Source organism: Notamacropus eugenii, chromosome 1 (assembly GCF_028372415.1).
Source record: "Notamacropus eugenii isolate mMacEug1 chromosome 1, mMacEug1.pri_v2, whole genome shotgun sequence".
Classification (NCBI taxonomy): domain Eukaryota; kingdom Metazoa; phylum Chordata; class Mammalia; order Diprotodontia; family Macropodidae; genus Notamacropus; species Notamacropus eugenii.
Window position 1 is genome coordinate 128,256,134 of NC_092872.1, and position 15,790 is coordinate 128,271,923.

Consider the following 15,790-nt stretch of genomic DNA (forward strand, 5'->3'; position numbering starts at 1 on the left):
TGGTATTCAAATGGAAATACTTGACTGAGACTTTAAAATCCAATCACCCTGTCTCTCACTGACTGGCCAATAACAGGTTCCAGCCCAAGCCTCACTTACTCATTGTTTAGATTTTATGGCTCAGAGGGCCAGCAAAATAACAATTGTTTCTGTTCTGGCCAGAAACTTTGAGAGTGTTCCTCTTCCAGATCAAGTCAAACTAGACCAGGGGTGGGGAACCTGCAACTTCAAGGTCCTTTGACTGAATCCAAACTTCACAGAACAAATCCCCTTAATTAAAGGTTTGTTCTGTAAAACTTAGACTCAGATCACGGGTTCCCCACCCCTGAACTAAACCATCTTTTGCCTCAATTCTCACTGAGCCTTAAATTACTAAGTAGATGTTGCCTCAGAGAAACTGAGACCTGAGAAAGACCTTAGCTTAAAAAGGTCATGGTCTCCGCTGCATCTGGGGGCATCGCCAGTCAACTTGTCTTATGTCTTGCCACTCGACTCTGATGACTGGAGGAGAGAGTGAGGCTGATTTTGCACAGCCCTGCTTCATTTAAATCCAGGTCACTTGCAAGTCAAGATATCACCCTCCTGATGTCATTGAATGAAGGACAAAGGACAACAACAACTGTGTTAAGCATTGAGGTAGGCATTAAAGATGTGAATTCTGTTTTTGTGGAGTTTGTATCCCAAATTGTGGGAAATGACACACATATACAAAACAATAGTATACACTATTATATGTACATAAGAGAAGTACAAAGAGGTCCAAGGAGTGGGTGTGGAGGAGATTGTTAGCAGTCTGGGAATTTCAGCAATAGCTGACTGGATGAAATGGCTTTTAGTTGGGTTTTAAAGGATGCAGAAAAATTCAAGAGAATAAAATAGGGGAGGAGGGCTTTCTAGGACTAGAGAAAAATGTGAACAGGGACAGAAAAGTACGGGGTATTTATGAAGCTCAGTGACTGGTCCTGTTTGGCTGGAGCATAGACCAGCAGTGGAGTGTAGGACAATACAGTGCATAGGCAGCTAGGTGATGCCATAGTGCACAGAGTGCCAGGCATGGAGTCAGGAACACTCCTCTTCCTGAGTTCATATCTGGCCTCAGATACTTACTGTGCAACCCTGGGCAAGTCATTTAACTCTGTTTGCCTCAGTTTCCTCAACTATATAATGAGCCAGAAAAGGAAATGGTAAACCACTCCAATATCTTTGCTAAGAAAACCCTAAATGAGGTCACAGAGTGTCAGACAATTGAAAAACAACTGAACAAAAGGGTAAAGTGTAGGAGAGGGGAGCACTGTGGAGCCCAGAAGATCTGAAAGAGGAATAAGGTAAAACAAAGTTGTAAAGGTAAAAAAGGTAAAGTGTGAAGGGCTTCAAATGCCAAGCAATGAATTTGGAACTTACTCTTTAGGCAATAGAGTGTTGATGAGGGGCTTTTAATCAATAACCAGACCCGTGCTTTGTCTTTTCTCTAGGGATCAATAGCTCCTGAAAGAAAAATACTTTCTAACACTACTCTGGGAACTCGCTCTTTAAGATCAATGGGTGTTATTCTTTCTTCAATGATTTCAGGATCACTCATCTCTTGGGCAGAAATAGCATAAGCTGAAAGGAAACAGCACAGGATAATACAAAAGACATTAGATTTAGAGTCATCGCTTTTGTCATCAAAACCTTTTTCTGCTTCTTATTACCTAGATAATGATATTACCTGAGCAAGTCGTTCCACTTCTTTGAGGCTCAGTTAGTTCACATGGATCATGAAGAAATTGGATGAGATGATCTCCACAGTCCCCTCTTCTATGATCCTTCGCAAGCATTGTTGTTTTTCAGTCATGTCCAACTCTTTGGGACCCCATTTGGGGTTTTCTTTGCAAAGATACTTGAGTGTTTTGACATCTCCTTCTCTATCTCATTTTACAGATGAGGAAACTGAGGCAAACAGAGTTAAGTGACTTGCCCAGGGTCACATAGCTAGTAAGTGTCTGAGGTAGAGCTGAATTTAGATCTTCCCCGATTCTAAGCACAGCAGTGCTCTGTCCTTTGTACCATCTAGTTGCCCCCCTTTTCACAAGTTACCCAACTCTTTCCTTTTAGAGGGCCAAAGGAAACAGAGTGAAGAATCGTACTCATGTACCTAGGGGTTTGACGTACTCTATTAATTTCCTTCTTTTGCATAACGTGTTATAAAAGGTCCTTAAATTATTCCAAGTGAGTCTTATCACCTCAATTTTGATGTCAGCTTCCTGAGAAGAAGAGTTAGTCTTCACCTCGATTCCATCCCTGTCTCCCTTTACTTTGCCAGTGCCAAGTATGAGGGGGCCTTACTAGGTGGATACTTAAGCAATTGATGTTAAGTAATTGACAGACAGGAAATATAACTATAATATTCACTCCCACCGAAGCAAGTTGAGTGGTTTTCCAATGGACAGTCTCATGATCTGCACTATGTACCTTTTAGAGGATGTGAATTCTGGGAGAAAATTGGGCTCATCTTTTGTATCTATAAGGGACTTATTTCAGTGGGTTGGATAGAGACTTCAACAGAGGACTTCTACTTTGACAGAGACCAGGCAAGGCAGGGACTTTAGAATGAATCACTCGAGTTCCTGGGCCTCAGCTATATGGGGAAGTTGCCCCCGTCACTGTGTCTCTTGATTTCCTGTGTTTGCACCCCCATAGAGGACATTACCATGGTAAGATTTTTCCCTCTGGCTTTGCTTTTGTTGAAACCTTGTGTCCTTCCCTATTGAAGAGCTCTTTGACCCTCAAGGATTCTTTGTTTATTCTTATCTGTATCATTTCCCCAATTGGCTGCTTTCTTTGACAAAAAGGTTCAAGATGGACTTTTGTGTAACTAGTATTTGGTGGGAGTAAAACTAGTGAGTATGAGTGAGTGGCTACCCTCCCCCAGTGAAAGCCATCAGGGCTGGCAGCTTTTATTCTAAACCCAGACTAATACCCCCAAACTACTTGAGTAGTAGCAGATATAATTCTAGCATATTATTGTCCATCCTTCATTTTCAAAGAGGATCAAAGATTTGATACCCCTCTCAGAGAGAGAAGAATTCACCTAGACTCAATGATCCTGAATCCTACCTGTTCTTTACCCCACACACCCAACTAGACTGTGGACAGTGCAGGCACAGCCTCCTTTCTTCAGAGGTGAGCCAGATTCCATATATCTACCTATGCCAACTGTAGCCCATATCTATATATTTATATATTAGACATCTCCCCAATATCTATCTTATATAATAAAAATAGGGGAAAAAAATCCAATCTAACTCAACTCTAATCAGAAAATACAAAGTCCAGGCAACACTGTACAGTAGTACCTGCTCTGAAGTTAGTCTGATCTCAAGTTCTATTTCTGATATTTACTACTTGTGTTTCCTTGAATACGTTACTTAACTTTCCTGGACTTCATTTTGTTTAACTGTAAAATGAGAGGGCTGGACTCGATTATCTCCAAAGACCCTTCCTATTATACAATCTTAATAAGTTCCCAGAGCATGACTATAAAACATTTTCCTATAAATGGAAACTCATGGATACACATGGGGAAAAATCCATTAAGGACCACAAGCAAAATGTGTCTTAAGGATAAAACAAATATCTTTGAGACAATTTGGCTACTCTTTTAAAAAAATAATATTTTTCCTCTCCAAGTACATATAAAAACAATTTTTAACATTTGGGTTTTTTAAAAAAGTTTTGAGTTTCAATTTTTCTCTTTCTTTCTCCTTTCCCCTCTCCCCCCTCCCTGAAATGGTAAGCAATCTGATATAGGTTACACATGTACAATCATGTAAAACATTTCCATATTAGTCATTTTGTATGAGAGTAGAACAAAAAGAAAAAAAGAAGGAAAGTGAAAAGAAAGAAAAGAAAAAAATCTGCCTTCAGACTCCATAGTTCTTTCTTTGGAGCTAGAGAGCATTTTTCATCCTTAATCCTTTGGAATTGTCTTGGATTATTGTATTGCTGAGAAGAGCTAAGTCATTCACAATTCTGCATTGTACAATAATGCTGTTATTCTCCTGGTTGTGCTCCCTTCACTCAGCATCAGTTCATGTAAGTCTTTCCAGGTTTTTCGGAAATCATCCTGCTTGTCGTTTCTTATAATACAAAAATATTCCATCACAAGCATATATTAAAACATTCCGTAATCGATGGACACCTCAATTTCCAATTCTTTGCCACCAGAAAAAAAAAGAGCTGCTATAAATATTTGTGGACAGATAGGTCCTTATTCTTTTTTTCTGGATTAAAGAGTATGCACAGATTTATAGTCCTTTGGGCTATAATTCTATATAATTCTAAACTGCTCTCCAGAATGGTTGGATCAGTTCACAACTCCATCAATAATGCATTATTTTGATGATTCTTTTAAAATTCAGAATAGGAAATATAAAGCTTTATCTAACATAAAATAAAAATTATCCTTCAATTCTATGTTATATACAATTAAGGAAGAAAAAGAGAGGGGAAAAGGAATGAGAGAAAAAGGAAAAAAGGAAGAAGACATAGAAAAAGAAACATAAGTAGAAATATATGAAACAAAAGAGATAAATGGAGAGACACAGAAATAGATGTATATAAATGGACAATATCACAGAATTTCTAGTTGAAAAAGAACTCAGTGGCCATTTAGTTTAACCCAGATCTGAAAAAGGATCCCTATTATGATGATAACAAATGACCTTTGTTTGAAAACTTGGTGGGGGGCTCATTCTAATTTGGGGCAGCTTTCATCCTTCCCCTCTCCCCAAGCAATTGGGGTTAAGTGACTTGACCAGGGTCACACAGCTAGTAAGTGTCTGAGTCCATATTTAAACTCAGATCCTTTGGGCTCCAGGGCTAGTGCTCTCTCCCCACTGTGCCACCCCAGCAGCTTTCATTCTTAGGAAATTTTTCTTGACATCAGGGTTAAATTTGCCTCTACATCTTCCATCGGTAGCTCCTAGTTCATTCCTCAGAGGTCAAGCAGAACAAGTCTAATCTCTTTTTCACATAATAACTTTTCAAACACTTCAAAGTTAGAGTTCTGTAGGTTAATCATTCCCCAGTTCCTTCAACAGATCAGAATATGGCATAATCAGGAAACTTTGCCTTCTCTATTATTCACCTCTGGACATTTTTCAGCGTACCAATGACCTTTCTAAAATGTGCCACCCAGAATCCACCGCAATAAACCAGATATAGTCAGACCAGGCAGAGTAGAGAGAGACGGTTACCTCCTTTTTCCCCAGGGTTACGCAGCCCCAGATCACATGAGCTTTCTTGGCTGCCGCGTCATACTGCTGACTCATTTTGAACTTGTAGTCCTCTGAAACCCCCTTGTCTTTGCTGAATGAACAGTAGTCTAACCAGGCTTCCACTTTCTTGAACCCTGTTTAAGACTTTCCATTTTGTCCCTATTAAATGTAATCTTATTAGATTCAACACAGTTTTAGAGCCTGTCAGGAAACTGATTCTGTTATCCAGAGGGTGTAAACTTTGTGTCAAGACAGAAGGTCAAATATAGCCGAATATATAAAAAGACTGATCTCTCAAGAAATACCAAGCAACAAAGAAAACAAACCCAGCAATTTGTATGAGAAACATGGAAAAATACACTGCCAGAATGTGTTGTTACAAGTATTTTAATGTCTACACAAAATTTGGAAACAGAAGTATTCTCGAAATTCTCCCCTTTTTCATTTTTTTCTTTTCAAAACAGATGTTGATTGATGTCTTCTGTTTTCACGTTTCCTAAATTCCCTCCTATATCCCTCTCTCTTCCCTTAGCCCATCCTTGGTTACCAAGACTTTTCTTGTGCTACAGTGAATGGAGAGGTGGGCCTGGAGTAAGGAGTAAGGAAGAGACTTACTAGCTGTGTGACCCTGGGCAAGTCATCAAACTTCTTTGCCTCAGTTTCCTTGACTGTAAAATGGGGAGAATAGCACCTATCTTGCAGGGTTGTTCTCAGGGTCAGATATTTATGTGTTTAGTAGAGTGTCTGGCGTGTAGTGCTATATGAATGCTTATTCCCTTTCTCCTTCCCTCATTTTTCATTGGAAAAGAAACCCCACTCCTTTTCAACCTTTAAAAAAATAGAGTATGACAGTTTCTGTCTATTTTCATGGAGCAGTTCTGTCCTCTTGTGGCCATTTGGGGCATTACAGAAAAAATATTGAAGTGATGTTGGGCTTTTGCAACTAAGAGCACAAATGATAACCTTTCTGGGGTCTTGCTCCAGAGAATAATGAATGTATTCCTATAATACAATAATGTAATGGAAATAAATTAAATTAGGCCAAAGGAATATGCATGGCAGGATGTTCCCTATCTCTGTTCTAGAAGGTGGGATTATGTCTAGTTAATAGACGAAGGGCTGGAATTATATGTCTATGTGATTGAATATGATGGATTTTTTAGTATTTCTGATTGTCTCTATATCAGTTTAGCAGAGCTTCTGATCAGGAGCTGCCTGGTTGAAGCCATGGGGGCTGGGGTTCAGAACCATTTCCTGTCTAATACTTAGAACCTGGACTTGCTCTGGGTTCACCTGACTTTTTAAGAGGGGAAGTGGGTTTAGTGCTGCTAACTCTGGCTCTTTGCCCACACTCCAGCTACTCAGGAGAAAGTTGCTAATTATAAAACTGGTTACGTAAGGGGTCTGCCCTGCAAGGGGAAGGAGATTTCTAAAAAGGTAACTGATATACGTATGTGAATCGGGCATAGAAAAGTAATTTATTTCCACACTAAACAGAATGATTAGAACATAATTTAATAATTTACTGCTTGTAGTACAACCACTTAGGAGACTGATACTCAAGCCTGGAGCAGTTAGGTTGTCAGTGGGTCAGGAAGACTCATCTTCCTGAGTTCAAATCTGGTCTCAGATACTTACTAGCAGTTTAACCCTGGACAAGTCACTTAACCCTATTTGCCTCAGTTTCCTCATCTGTAAAATGAGCTGCAGAAGGAAATAGCAAACCACTCTGGTATCTTTGCCAAGAAAATCCCAAATAGGGGTCACAAAGAGTTGGACACGACTGAAAAATGGCTGAAATTAACTCAAGCCTCATTGCAACATGTATGCTTTTTGAAAAGCTTTAAATTATCCAGTTCACATTTTGTCTATACTGAGAACAGTTCAATCAACCATCAAATAGGATCACCTTCTCTCAGGCCAACTTTCCTTGTTCCAAGACTGATTCTGTTGCTAATGCTGCCACCACAACTACTCCCTCCAGTGTACATCACCCTTGTCACCAGGTCAGGTAGACCTTCCAAAACCTTTCCATGTCTACCAGGTTGATAACTAGAGAAAAGGAAATACAAAAGGAGCAAAAAGCAGCTACAATACAAAGTGGGAGGTAGTCATTCTGGGAAAAGACTCAGGTGACCCAAGATAGAGAAGGACCTTTCCTACTCCCACCTCCCAACTGGGGTCACATCTTGTCTTCTTGAGATCTACCTCCCACAGACTCACCAGCTTTCTTTTTTCTGGAAGGTGTGGCAACTTATGTTATCAGTTTTTTACCAGTTCAGGTGAGTCAACCCATAGATAAGTCATATACAGTCAGAAGTAGGCAGAAGATATCTGTGCATAGTCAGATTTGAAGAATGACCCCTGAAGTCAAGCAGAGAATGTCTACATATGCTCAGAGTTAGGGGATCTTTTCCATTAGTGACATGTATAGAAACAAGAGAACACAGATGGGTAGATTTGCTCTGGGGCTTCTATATATACCAACTTAATAATGATACTATAAGAATTAGGATTATAATATATAACGGTGATGGTAATTCTTATGATTAATTAATGATAATTAATAATGATGATGACAGTACAGAGGTAATGGAGAGCTGATCTCATCAATAAAAGCTGGGTTCAAGTTCCATCTCTGACAAGTCCCAGCTGTAAAACCCCAGGTAACTCACTTAATCTCCCAGTGCCCCCAGGCAACTAAGACTATTAATTGCATGGGAATAATGGCTGAACAAATTGTGGCATATGATTATAATGGAATACTGTTGTTCTACAAGAAATGACTCAGGGGATAGTTTCAGGAAAACCTGGGAAGACTTCTATGAACTGATGCAAAGTGAAGTGAGCAGAACTAGGAGAACATTGTGCACAGTAAAGCAATGTTGTTCAGTTGTTTTCAGTGGCACCTGACTCTTTGTGACCCCATTTGGGGTTTTCTTGGCAGAGATACTGGAGTGGTTTGCCATGTCCTTATCTAGCTCATTTTACCAATGAGGAAAACAGGGTTAAGTGACTTGCCCAAGGTAACACAACTAGTAAGTATCTGAGGCCAAATCTGAACTCAGGAAGGTGAGGCTTCCTCACTCTAGGCTTGGCACTCTATCCACTGCTGCTCAACTGCAATATTATAACGATGTTTAATTGTGAAAGACTTAGCTACTCTAATCAATACAATGAATCCATGATGATTCTAAATGACTCACAGAGCAAAATACTACTTACATCTACAGAGAGAACTGATGAGCTCTGAGTACAGATTGAAGCATACTTTTTTCTACTTATTGCACTTTTTTTCTTTTGCAACATGACTAATATGGAAATATGTTTGACATGACATCATGTATAATGGATACCATTTTGCTTGCCTTCTCAGTGGATGGGGGAGGAGTTGGAGGAAGGAGAAGAACTGGGAACTCAAAAAATTTTCAAATAAATGTTAAAATAAAGTGTAATTTTTCAAAAAGCCTATCACTTGCAGAGCAATAACTCCAATTCAAAATCAAACCAAAAATAACAATTAGTAACATTTACAAAGTACTTTCAGAGCTACAATCAGCTTTGGCATAAGACTGTCAACAACGACCCTCATCCTTTGGGATATTCATGCCAGAATGTGTAATAGAGTATGGAACTAGTCATGATATAGCCTTTAAAATTTACAAAGCATTTTACACATGCAATCTTACTTGATCTTCACAGTAATCAATGAGATAAGTGTTATTATTATCTCACTTTACAGATAAAGAAACTGAGGCAGAGAGAGATTAAGTCACTGGCAAGTCACAGATAGTACTCTATTCCCAGTGTCATTTAAATACCTAGGAATGAATGGCCAGATGAGGTTCTCGGGTGCTTTCAACAGCTCAAGTGAAGTGATCTGGTCTTTTTCATTATTTCTTTTTTTGTATGTTCTATGCACCGCTGGCTGCTGGGAAAGATAGCCCAACGATGGTACAACATTTCTGTGTTTCCCTGTATGTTCACAATGCTGCTCCTCAGCTACATATTGCACTGCTTGGGGGTCAGGACAGAGAAAATATAAAAGATGGCATCTGAGCTATGATAATCCATTTCCCAAATTTGCCTTCAAGCTGGGCAAGAGTTTTCAATTCCTTTAAACCATCCTCATTGGGCACAAACGCTAAGCTTTTCATCACCTTGGTTTTTTCCCTCTGAATACTCTCCAGTTTGTCACTGTCCATTCTCAAGGGCGGTATCCAGATTTAATCACCGTATTTATTCAATGGTTTGACCAGAACAGAGTGTATGAAATCATCATTGTCCTAGTCCTTGACACTAGGTCTCTTTCAATTCTGCCAAAAATTAGCTTTTCTGCCTCATTACTAATATTGCATTTGAGGTCCAATATACCTACCAGATACATCTTCAAGTGAACCACCATCTAGTCATATTTCTCCCATCTTCTACTTATGCAACTGATGTTTTGAACCACATTCAGCCCCACATTTTAGCCTATTAAGATATTTTTAGATCCTGACAGTGTATTCCAACATGTTCACTCTCTTTCTGAACTTCTCTGCTTTATACCTTTTGCACATTTGAGAAGTATGTGGTCTATTTTCCAAGTCACTGAGGAAAATGATGAGTAGCGCAGGGTCAAGGGCAGATTCCTAAATCCAGATTATCGTATATCTTCTGCCAAGTTAATAGTAACCTTTCAATGGCTACTTTCTGGGTCTAATTTGTTCAACTGGTTTCAAATCCTCCCAATGACACCATCATAGAACCCACCCAGGTAACTCCGTGACACGGATGATTTTATAGTGAGCCTCAGATACTTGCTATCTGTGCCCTGGGCAAGTCACTTCATTTCTGCCTACCTTAACTGGGGATAATTGCACCTACCTCCCAGTATCGTTGTGAGGATCTAATGAGATAATATTTGTCAAACATTTAGCACGTTGCCTAGCATATAGTAGATACTTAATAAACACTTATTCCCTTTCTTTTCCACAAGAATATTGTGGGGAATACTGCCAAATGTTTTGCTGAAATCCAAGCAAACTACAGCATTAACTTGATGTATTCATCTAGTAATCTTGTCAAAAAGGACACGAGGTTAATCTGGGTGTCTTGTCCTTGCTGCTTTTTGGCAATCATCATGTTCTTCTCTAGACATTAACTCGTCTTCCCTCCAATAATACCTGCTAGAATTTGGCCAAGAATGTCAAGCAGCACAATGTGAAGCACTGATCCGTAGGGCGCTGGACTAGAGACTTCCTTTCAAGCGGACATCAGTGCATTAATTGGACCTTTGAGTTCCAATCGATCAACCAGTTTTGAATACACAACTACAATGTTATCAGCTGCCTAACATCTCACCCTTTCCCCCACTAGAATAGCACTTGAGTGAATGCTTTGTTTAAATCCAGGTATATTTTTGTATAACATTCCCTTGACATAAGTAGTATCTCTGTCAAAGAAAAAAAGTGAAGTTTCTTTAGCATGATCTGGCTTGTTTTTTTTTTTTTTACTATTCTTATTTAATTTTTTCTCAATTATATGTAAATAAAAATTTTTAACATTCTTTTTAAAAAAATTTTAAGTTCTACATTTTCTCCCTCCTTCTCCTCTTCCCTCTTTGAGAAGGCAAGCCATTTGAGTCAGGCAAAACATTTCCATATTAGCCATGTTGCAAAAGAAACTGCAGACCCAAAAAAACCCCAAGAATAATAAAGTAAAAAAAGTGCTTCCCAGTTTAACTTGTTGTAGAAAAAGAAATACTAACTCTTATTCATCACCATATTCCTTTAAAGATGATGTTCCCAGACTCTCCCTTCAGTAATGTATTGCAGAATGGTGTGGAGAATGAAATTCCAGCTCACTTGCCTGTAGTTTCAGATTCCTTTCTCCAGTGACAATTTACCCTTCTCCATTTCTGCAAGCCCTCTCCCATTCATCCGGAGATCACTGACAGTGGCTCAGCTATCACATTTTCCAGTCCTTTCAGTAACCAATATGTTGTTCATTTTGGACCAGGTAACTTGAATGCATCAAGGGCAATCAGGTGCCCTCTTATCAGCGCCTGACTAATTTGGAATAGTAACTCACTATTTAGATATTTTTGTTCTCTCCTTTCCAGTCCAAAATTCATTCTCATTGGCAGAGAAGACAGGAGCAAAATAGGAGTTAAGCAACCCAGGCTTCTTTCTGTTATTAGTCAATCAATCAATGTCAACAAGCACATATTTAGCACTTACTATGTGCTGGTCATTGTTAAGTGCTGGGGATATAAATACAAAGAATGAAATGACTTCTGCTTTCAAGGGATTGTTTACATTCTAAAGCGGGAGAAAACTAGTATGTTTATAAACATATGCAGAATAACTACATGAATTATTCTCATCATTCCACTTACCTTGAGCAGTTTTCCTGATCCCTTCTTTTATCCTTTTTTAAAAACTTAACCTAGTTTAAAATAAATTTTTGTTGTTGTTGTCTTCAACTTTCCTTGCTGACCATAACTCATTCTAACTTTTAGTATTTCTGACATTAACCATGAAAATGACAAATGTTGGGAGGACTTTGGGAAGAAAGGACAATTGATGTATTGTCAGTGGAGCTGTGAATTCAGCCAGTGACCCTTAGTCACTAAACTGTATTCCGTTTGACTCAGTGATAAAACTACTAGACTCCTATTCCAAAGAGATCAAAAAAAGGAAAAGAATGACCTATATGCTAAAAAAAAAATGGGGCAGCTAGGTGGTGCAGTGGATAGTCCTCAGTGTGGAATCAGGAAGACTCATCTTCCTGAATTCAAATCTAACCTCAGCCACTTACTAGTTGTGTGACCCTGGGTAAGTCAACTGGTTTCATATTCTCCCAATGGTACCATCATATAACTGACCCAAGTAACTAGGTCATTTGCCTCAGTTTCCTCATCTGTTAAATGAGCTGGAGAAGGAAATGGCAAACCACTCCAGGATCTTTGCCAAGAAAACCCCAAATGGGTTTTCACTCACAAAGAGTTGAATACAACTGAAAAAAAAACCCAACAAAAGTTTTCAAAAATACTTATGGCAGCTCTTTTTGTAATGGTGAAGAAATAGAAGCATAAGTTCAATGATGAAAACTTACCATAAAAGCACTGTAAATACAAACAACTTTGAAAGACTTAAGAATTCTAATCGACACAAAGACCATCCATGATTCCAGAGGAGCATAATGAAACATGCTACCCAATTCCTAACAGAGAGGTAACAGATTCAGGGTACAGAATGAGACAAATATTTTTTAATGTCCAATTTGGGAATTTGTTTTGTTTGATATTGTGTCTTTGTTACAAGGGTCTTCTCCTCCCCCTTTTCTTTTCTTCCTTCCTTCATTCTTTCCTTCCTGCCTGCCTTCTTTTGATAAATGGTATTTTATTTTTTTCTAGTTACATATAAAGATAAGATAAGATTTTGAGTTTCAAATTTTCTCACCTTCTCACCCCCTCCACCAAGATGGCAAGCAATCTGACATAGGTTACACATGCGCCATCATGTAAACATATCTCCACATTAATCATGTTGTAAAAGAAGAAACAGAATAAAAAAAGAAAAGCTACCAAAAAAAGTGAAAACAGTCTGCTTCCACCTGCATTCAGACTCCATAGTTCTTTCTCTGGATGTGGATAGCATTTTTGATCATGAGTCTTTTGGAATTGTCTTAGATCCTAGTATTGGTGAGAAAAGCTAAGTCAATCACAGTTGATCACGGCATAATATCGCTGCTCACTTCACTCAACAATTCCATTTCTGAGTCGGTGTTTTAATCTTCTTTGTTACCATAGCAGCTTTCTATGGCCAGGGCTGTTTTTTGTTTTTTGATCATTTTTTGAAGTTGAGCTCTGTTCCTGGGATATAGGGGGCACTATCAGCCTGTTGGGCTGGTGGTTTCCCCTCTCTGCTAAGATTACCCTGCCTAACCTAGTCTGTTGTGCCCTGGTTTCAGAGGCTTGTGATTTGCCTACTGCATGGGGGCCGGAAGCCTCTGGAGTCCTCACAGCTGGCTTGTGCTGCTTACTGGCTGAATCATAATCAAAGGGCCTTGAATGTTGCTCTGTGCAGTGGTTAAGAGCTTCCTATTGTCTTGGCCAGACACCTCCCGCACTGGGCTGCGCTCCCCTTTTACCCAAGTGATACAGACTTTTCTAACTTATCTTTCTAACTTATCTTGGTTGGAAAATTATTTCACTCTGTCTTTTTGTGGATTCTGTCGCTCCAGAATTCTTTTACCGGCTTGATTTAACATTGTTTCTGAGGGGAACGGGGAAGAGGTCAGACAACTTTCTGACTTTTCTTTATCTTCTTGGCCCTGCCCTTCTCCCTGCTTTTTTCTTCAACTGGAGGAGGTGAGGGGAAGAGAAAACAAAATCTTATTAGCTGAAGTGAATAATAGTAAAATAAATAAAAGTGACATTAAAAAATAATCGATGAGGCATTGAACTGAAATCATGCTTTTGTTTCCATCCTGTATTTACTGGCCCTGCTTTTATATTCTCTTTGTGTCCTTTATCTTTTTAATTTTGTTTTTGATGTTTTTGGTTTTATATCACAATTCTTAATATATCTCTCCATCTCCCCTACTCAGATAACCATCCCTTATACTAAAGAGTAAAACAGAAAATTTTTTAAAAATCAGTTCAGTAAAAATAATTTATTAATTGAGATTGAAAATGTATGCCATATTCCATAGTACAGTTGTAGACCTCTACAAAGAAAGGAGGGTGCGTATTCTCATATTTCTTCTTTGGGGTCATTCTTGGTGGCTATAATTACACAGCATTATTCATAGCCTCTACACAGTTAACAAAAGGAGGTTTAATTGATCAGAGCAAAGTAAGGACATTCAGAGAAAGGAAAGAACAGCTGAGAATACAGTGTTTATCTGTTGAGGAAACTGGAGTCAAGCTTCTTTCTTGCCCACAGTTCTACTTGTCAAACCTGTGTACCCTGACAGAGTTCCTCATGGGTTTTTGTACTCCTGTGACTAGTAAGTCTTAGTATCCTAAGCCAATTAAGTCTCAAAGGCAATGTCAATATGTACTTTTCAAGAAAAAGAAGCAACCTAGATTATCTGATGGGAACATTCCTAGATTTTTTTCTCCTACATCAAGGAGAAAGGTTCATTCTCATATCTCTTTTTTGGACCCAAGTTTGATTGCTAAATTTATGGAGCATTCAATTTTGATTATTTTTTCTTTTTTCTATTTACATTTAGTATATATTACTTTCCCATGTGGTATATATTGCTTTCCCAGTATTACTTACCACATTTTGCATCAGTTCATTTAAGTTTTTCCCCATCCTTCTCTCTTACAAATATCTGAAAAATCCAATTGATTAATCAGTTTCTTTCGCATCTACGTTGGTCTATTTAAACTACTCCCATTTTTCCATCTCACTGGAATTATTTCTCTTTGTGTCCTCAAGAATATGTCTTCCTATAAAGTTCTGGGCATCTCTACTGTAATTCTCCTTGCTACATTATAGGTACTTTCTGTGGCATCTGCTATAGTTGATAAAAATAGATCTTTCCCCTTCCCTCTTCATTTTCAGTCTAAAGCCCTTTGGATTAGATTTGCAAGACTCCATGTAGATAAATCATAACCAGCTTTTATTGGTTACAGTCCCTCCCTGGCCAAGAGCCAGTCGGTTTTCTATTCAAAGCTAGAGAGGCCAGGGAGAGGGAAGCATCAGAGACAACTCTAATTTTCAAGACTGGAGGTCAAGCACTTTCAGTGTTTAGATAATGTTTTTACAATACAAAATGGAGACCTGAAATCAATTATTTAGCTAATTTAGTTTTTTTTAAAGACCCACAGCCTTAACTGTCTAGGTCAAGGATTCTTAACTTAAGGTCTGCGAACTTTTTTAAAAATATCATTTTGATAACCATATTTCAATAAAATTGGTTTCTTTCTTTCCTTTTTTTTTTTTTTAAATAAACAAATTCTTTATTTCATGAACTGTATGAGAACAAAGTCAAGGGCAGGATGGTTGGCACTTTTTGTTGAAAGTCTCACTTTTCCTCCAGGTGTGAGAGGCCCAAGGGGAGGAAGGGCCATCATCGTCCCCTTGGATGGAGGGCAGGGATGCAGATGGAGCAATGGAACTGCTGGGGTGAGAGAAGCTCTACAGAGGCATCAGGTGAGATGGAGACTAAGTAAGGTGCCAAAGAGTATAGCCCATGAGAACACTATGGTGTTTGGATACCACTTCCCCTGACCTCAAGAGTGAGGGGACTGCAGCACAGCTTTCTTCAAGGAAAGGATTCCTAGGAGATACCCCCGATCTGTCTGCCCAAATGTGATGGGAGAGTATATCTGTGCCCCTGGGCCAGGGCAACTCCTTTTCCAGAAACAAACATTGAAACAAACATGAACACTCTTTTCCAATCAATCCAACAAAATGCAAGCCAAACAACAAGGCACTATGGGTAGGACCTGGATAAACCAAACAGGCCACAGAGGCACTCTCAACAGGGCCTACAGCAAACGAAAGTAGGAAGATATCCCTGCGATC

At 38.9% G+C, this 15,790-nt stretch overlaps 1 protein-coding gene across 1 annotated transcript in view; it reads left to right on the top strand.

Moving 5' to 3' along the window:
- The first annotated feature begins 620 nt into the window (after nt 1-620).
- The window catches only part of RAB11A (RAB11A, member RAS oncogene family), a 50,319-nt gene continuing 35,149 nt past the window's right edge, over nt 621-15,790 (top strand). Inside the window, exons 1-2 of the mRNA XM_072614478.1 lie at nt 621-636; nt 15,303-15,415. Coding sequence (XP_072470579.1) covers nt 15,361-15,415 — 55 coding nt within the window. The 5' untranslated portion in view covers nt 621-636; nt 15,303-15,360. The remainder of the gene's footprint in view (nt 637-15,302; nt 15,416-15,790) is intronic.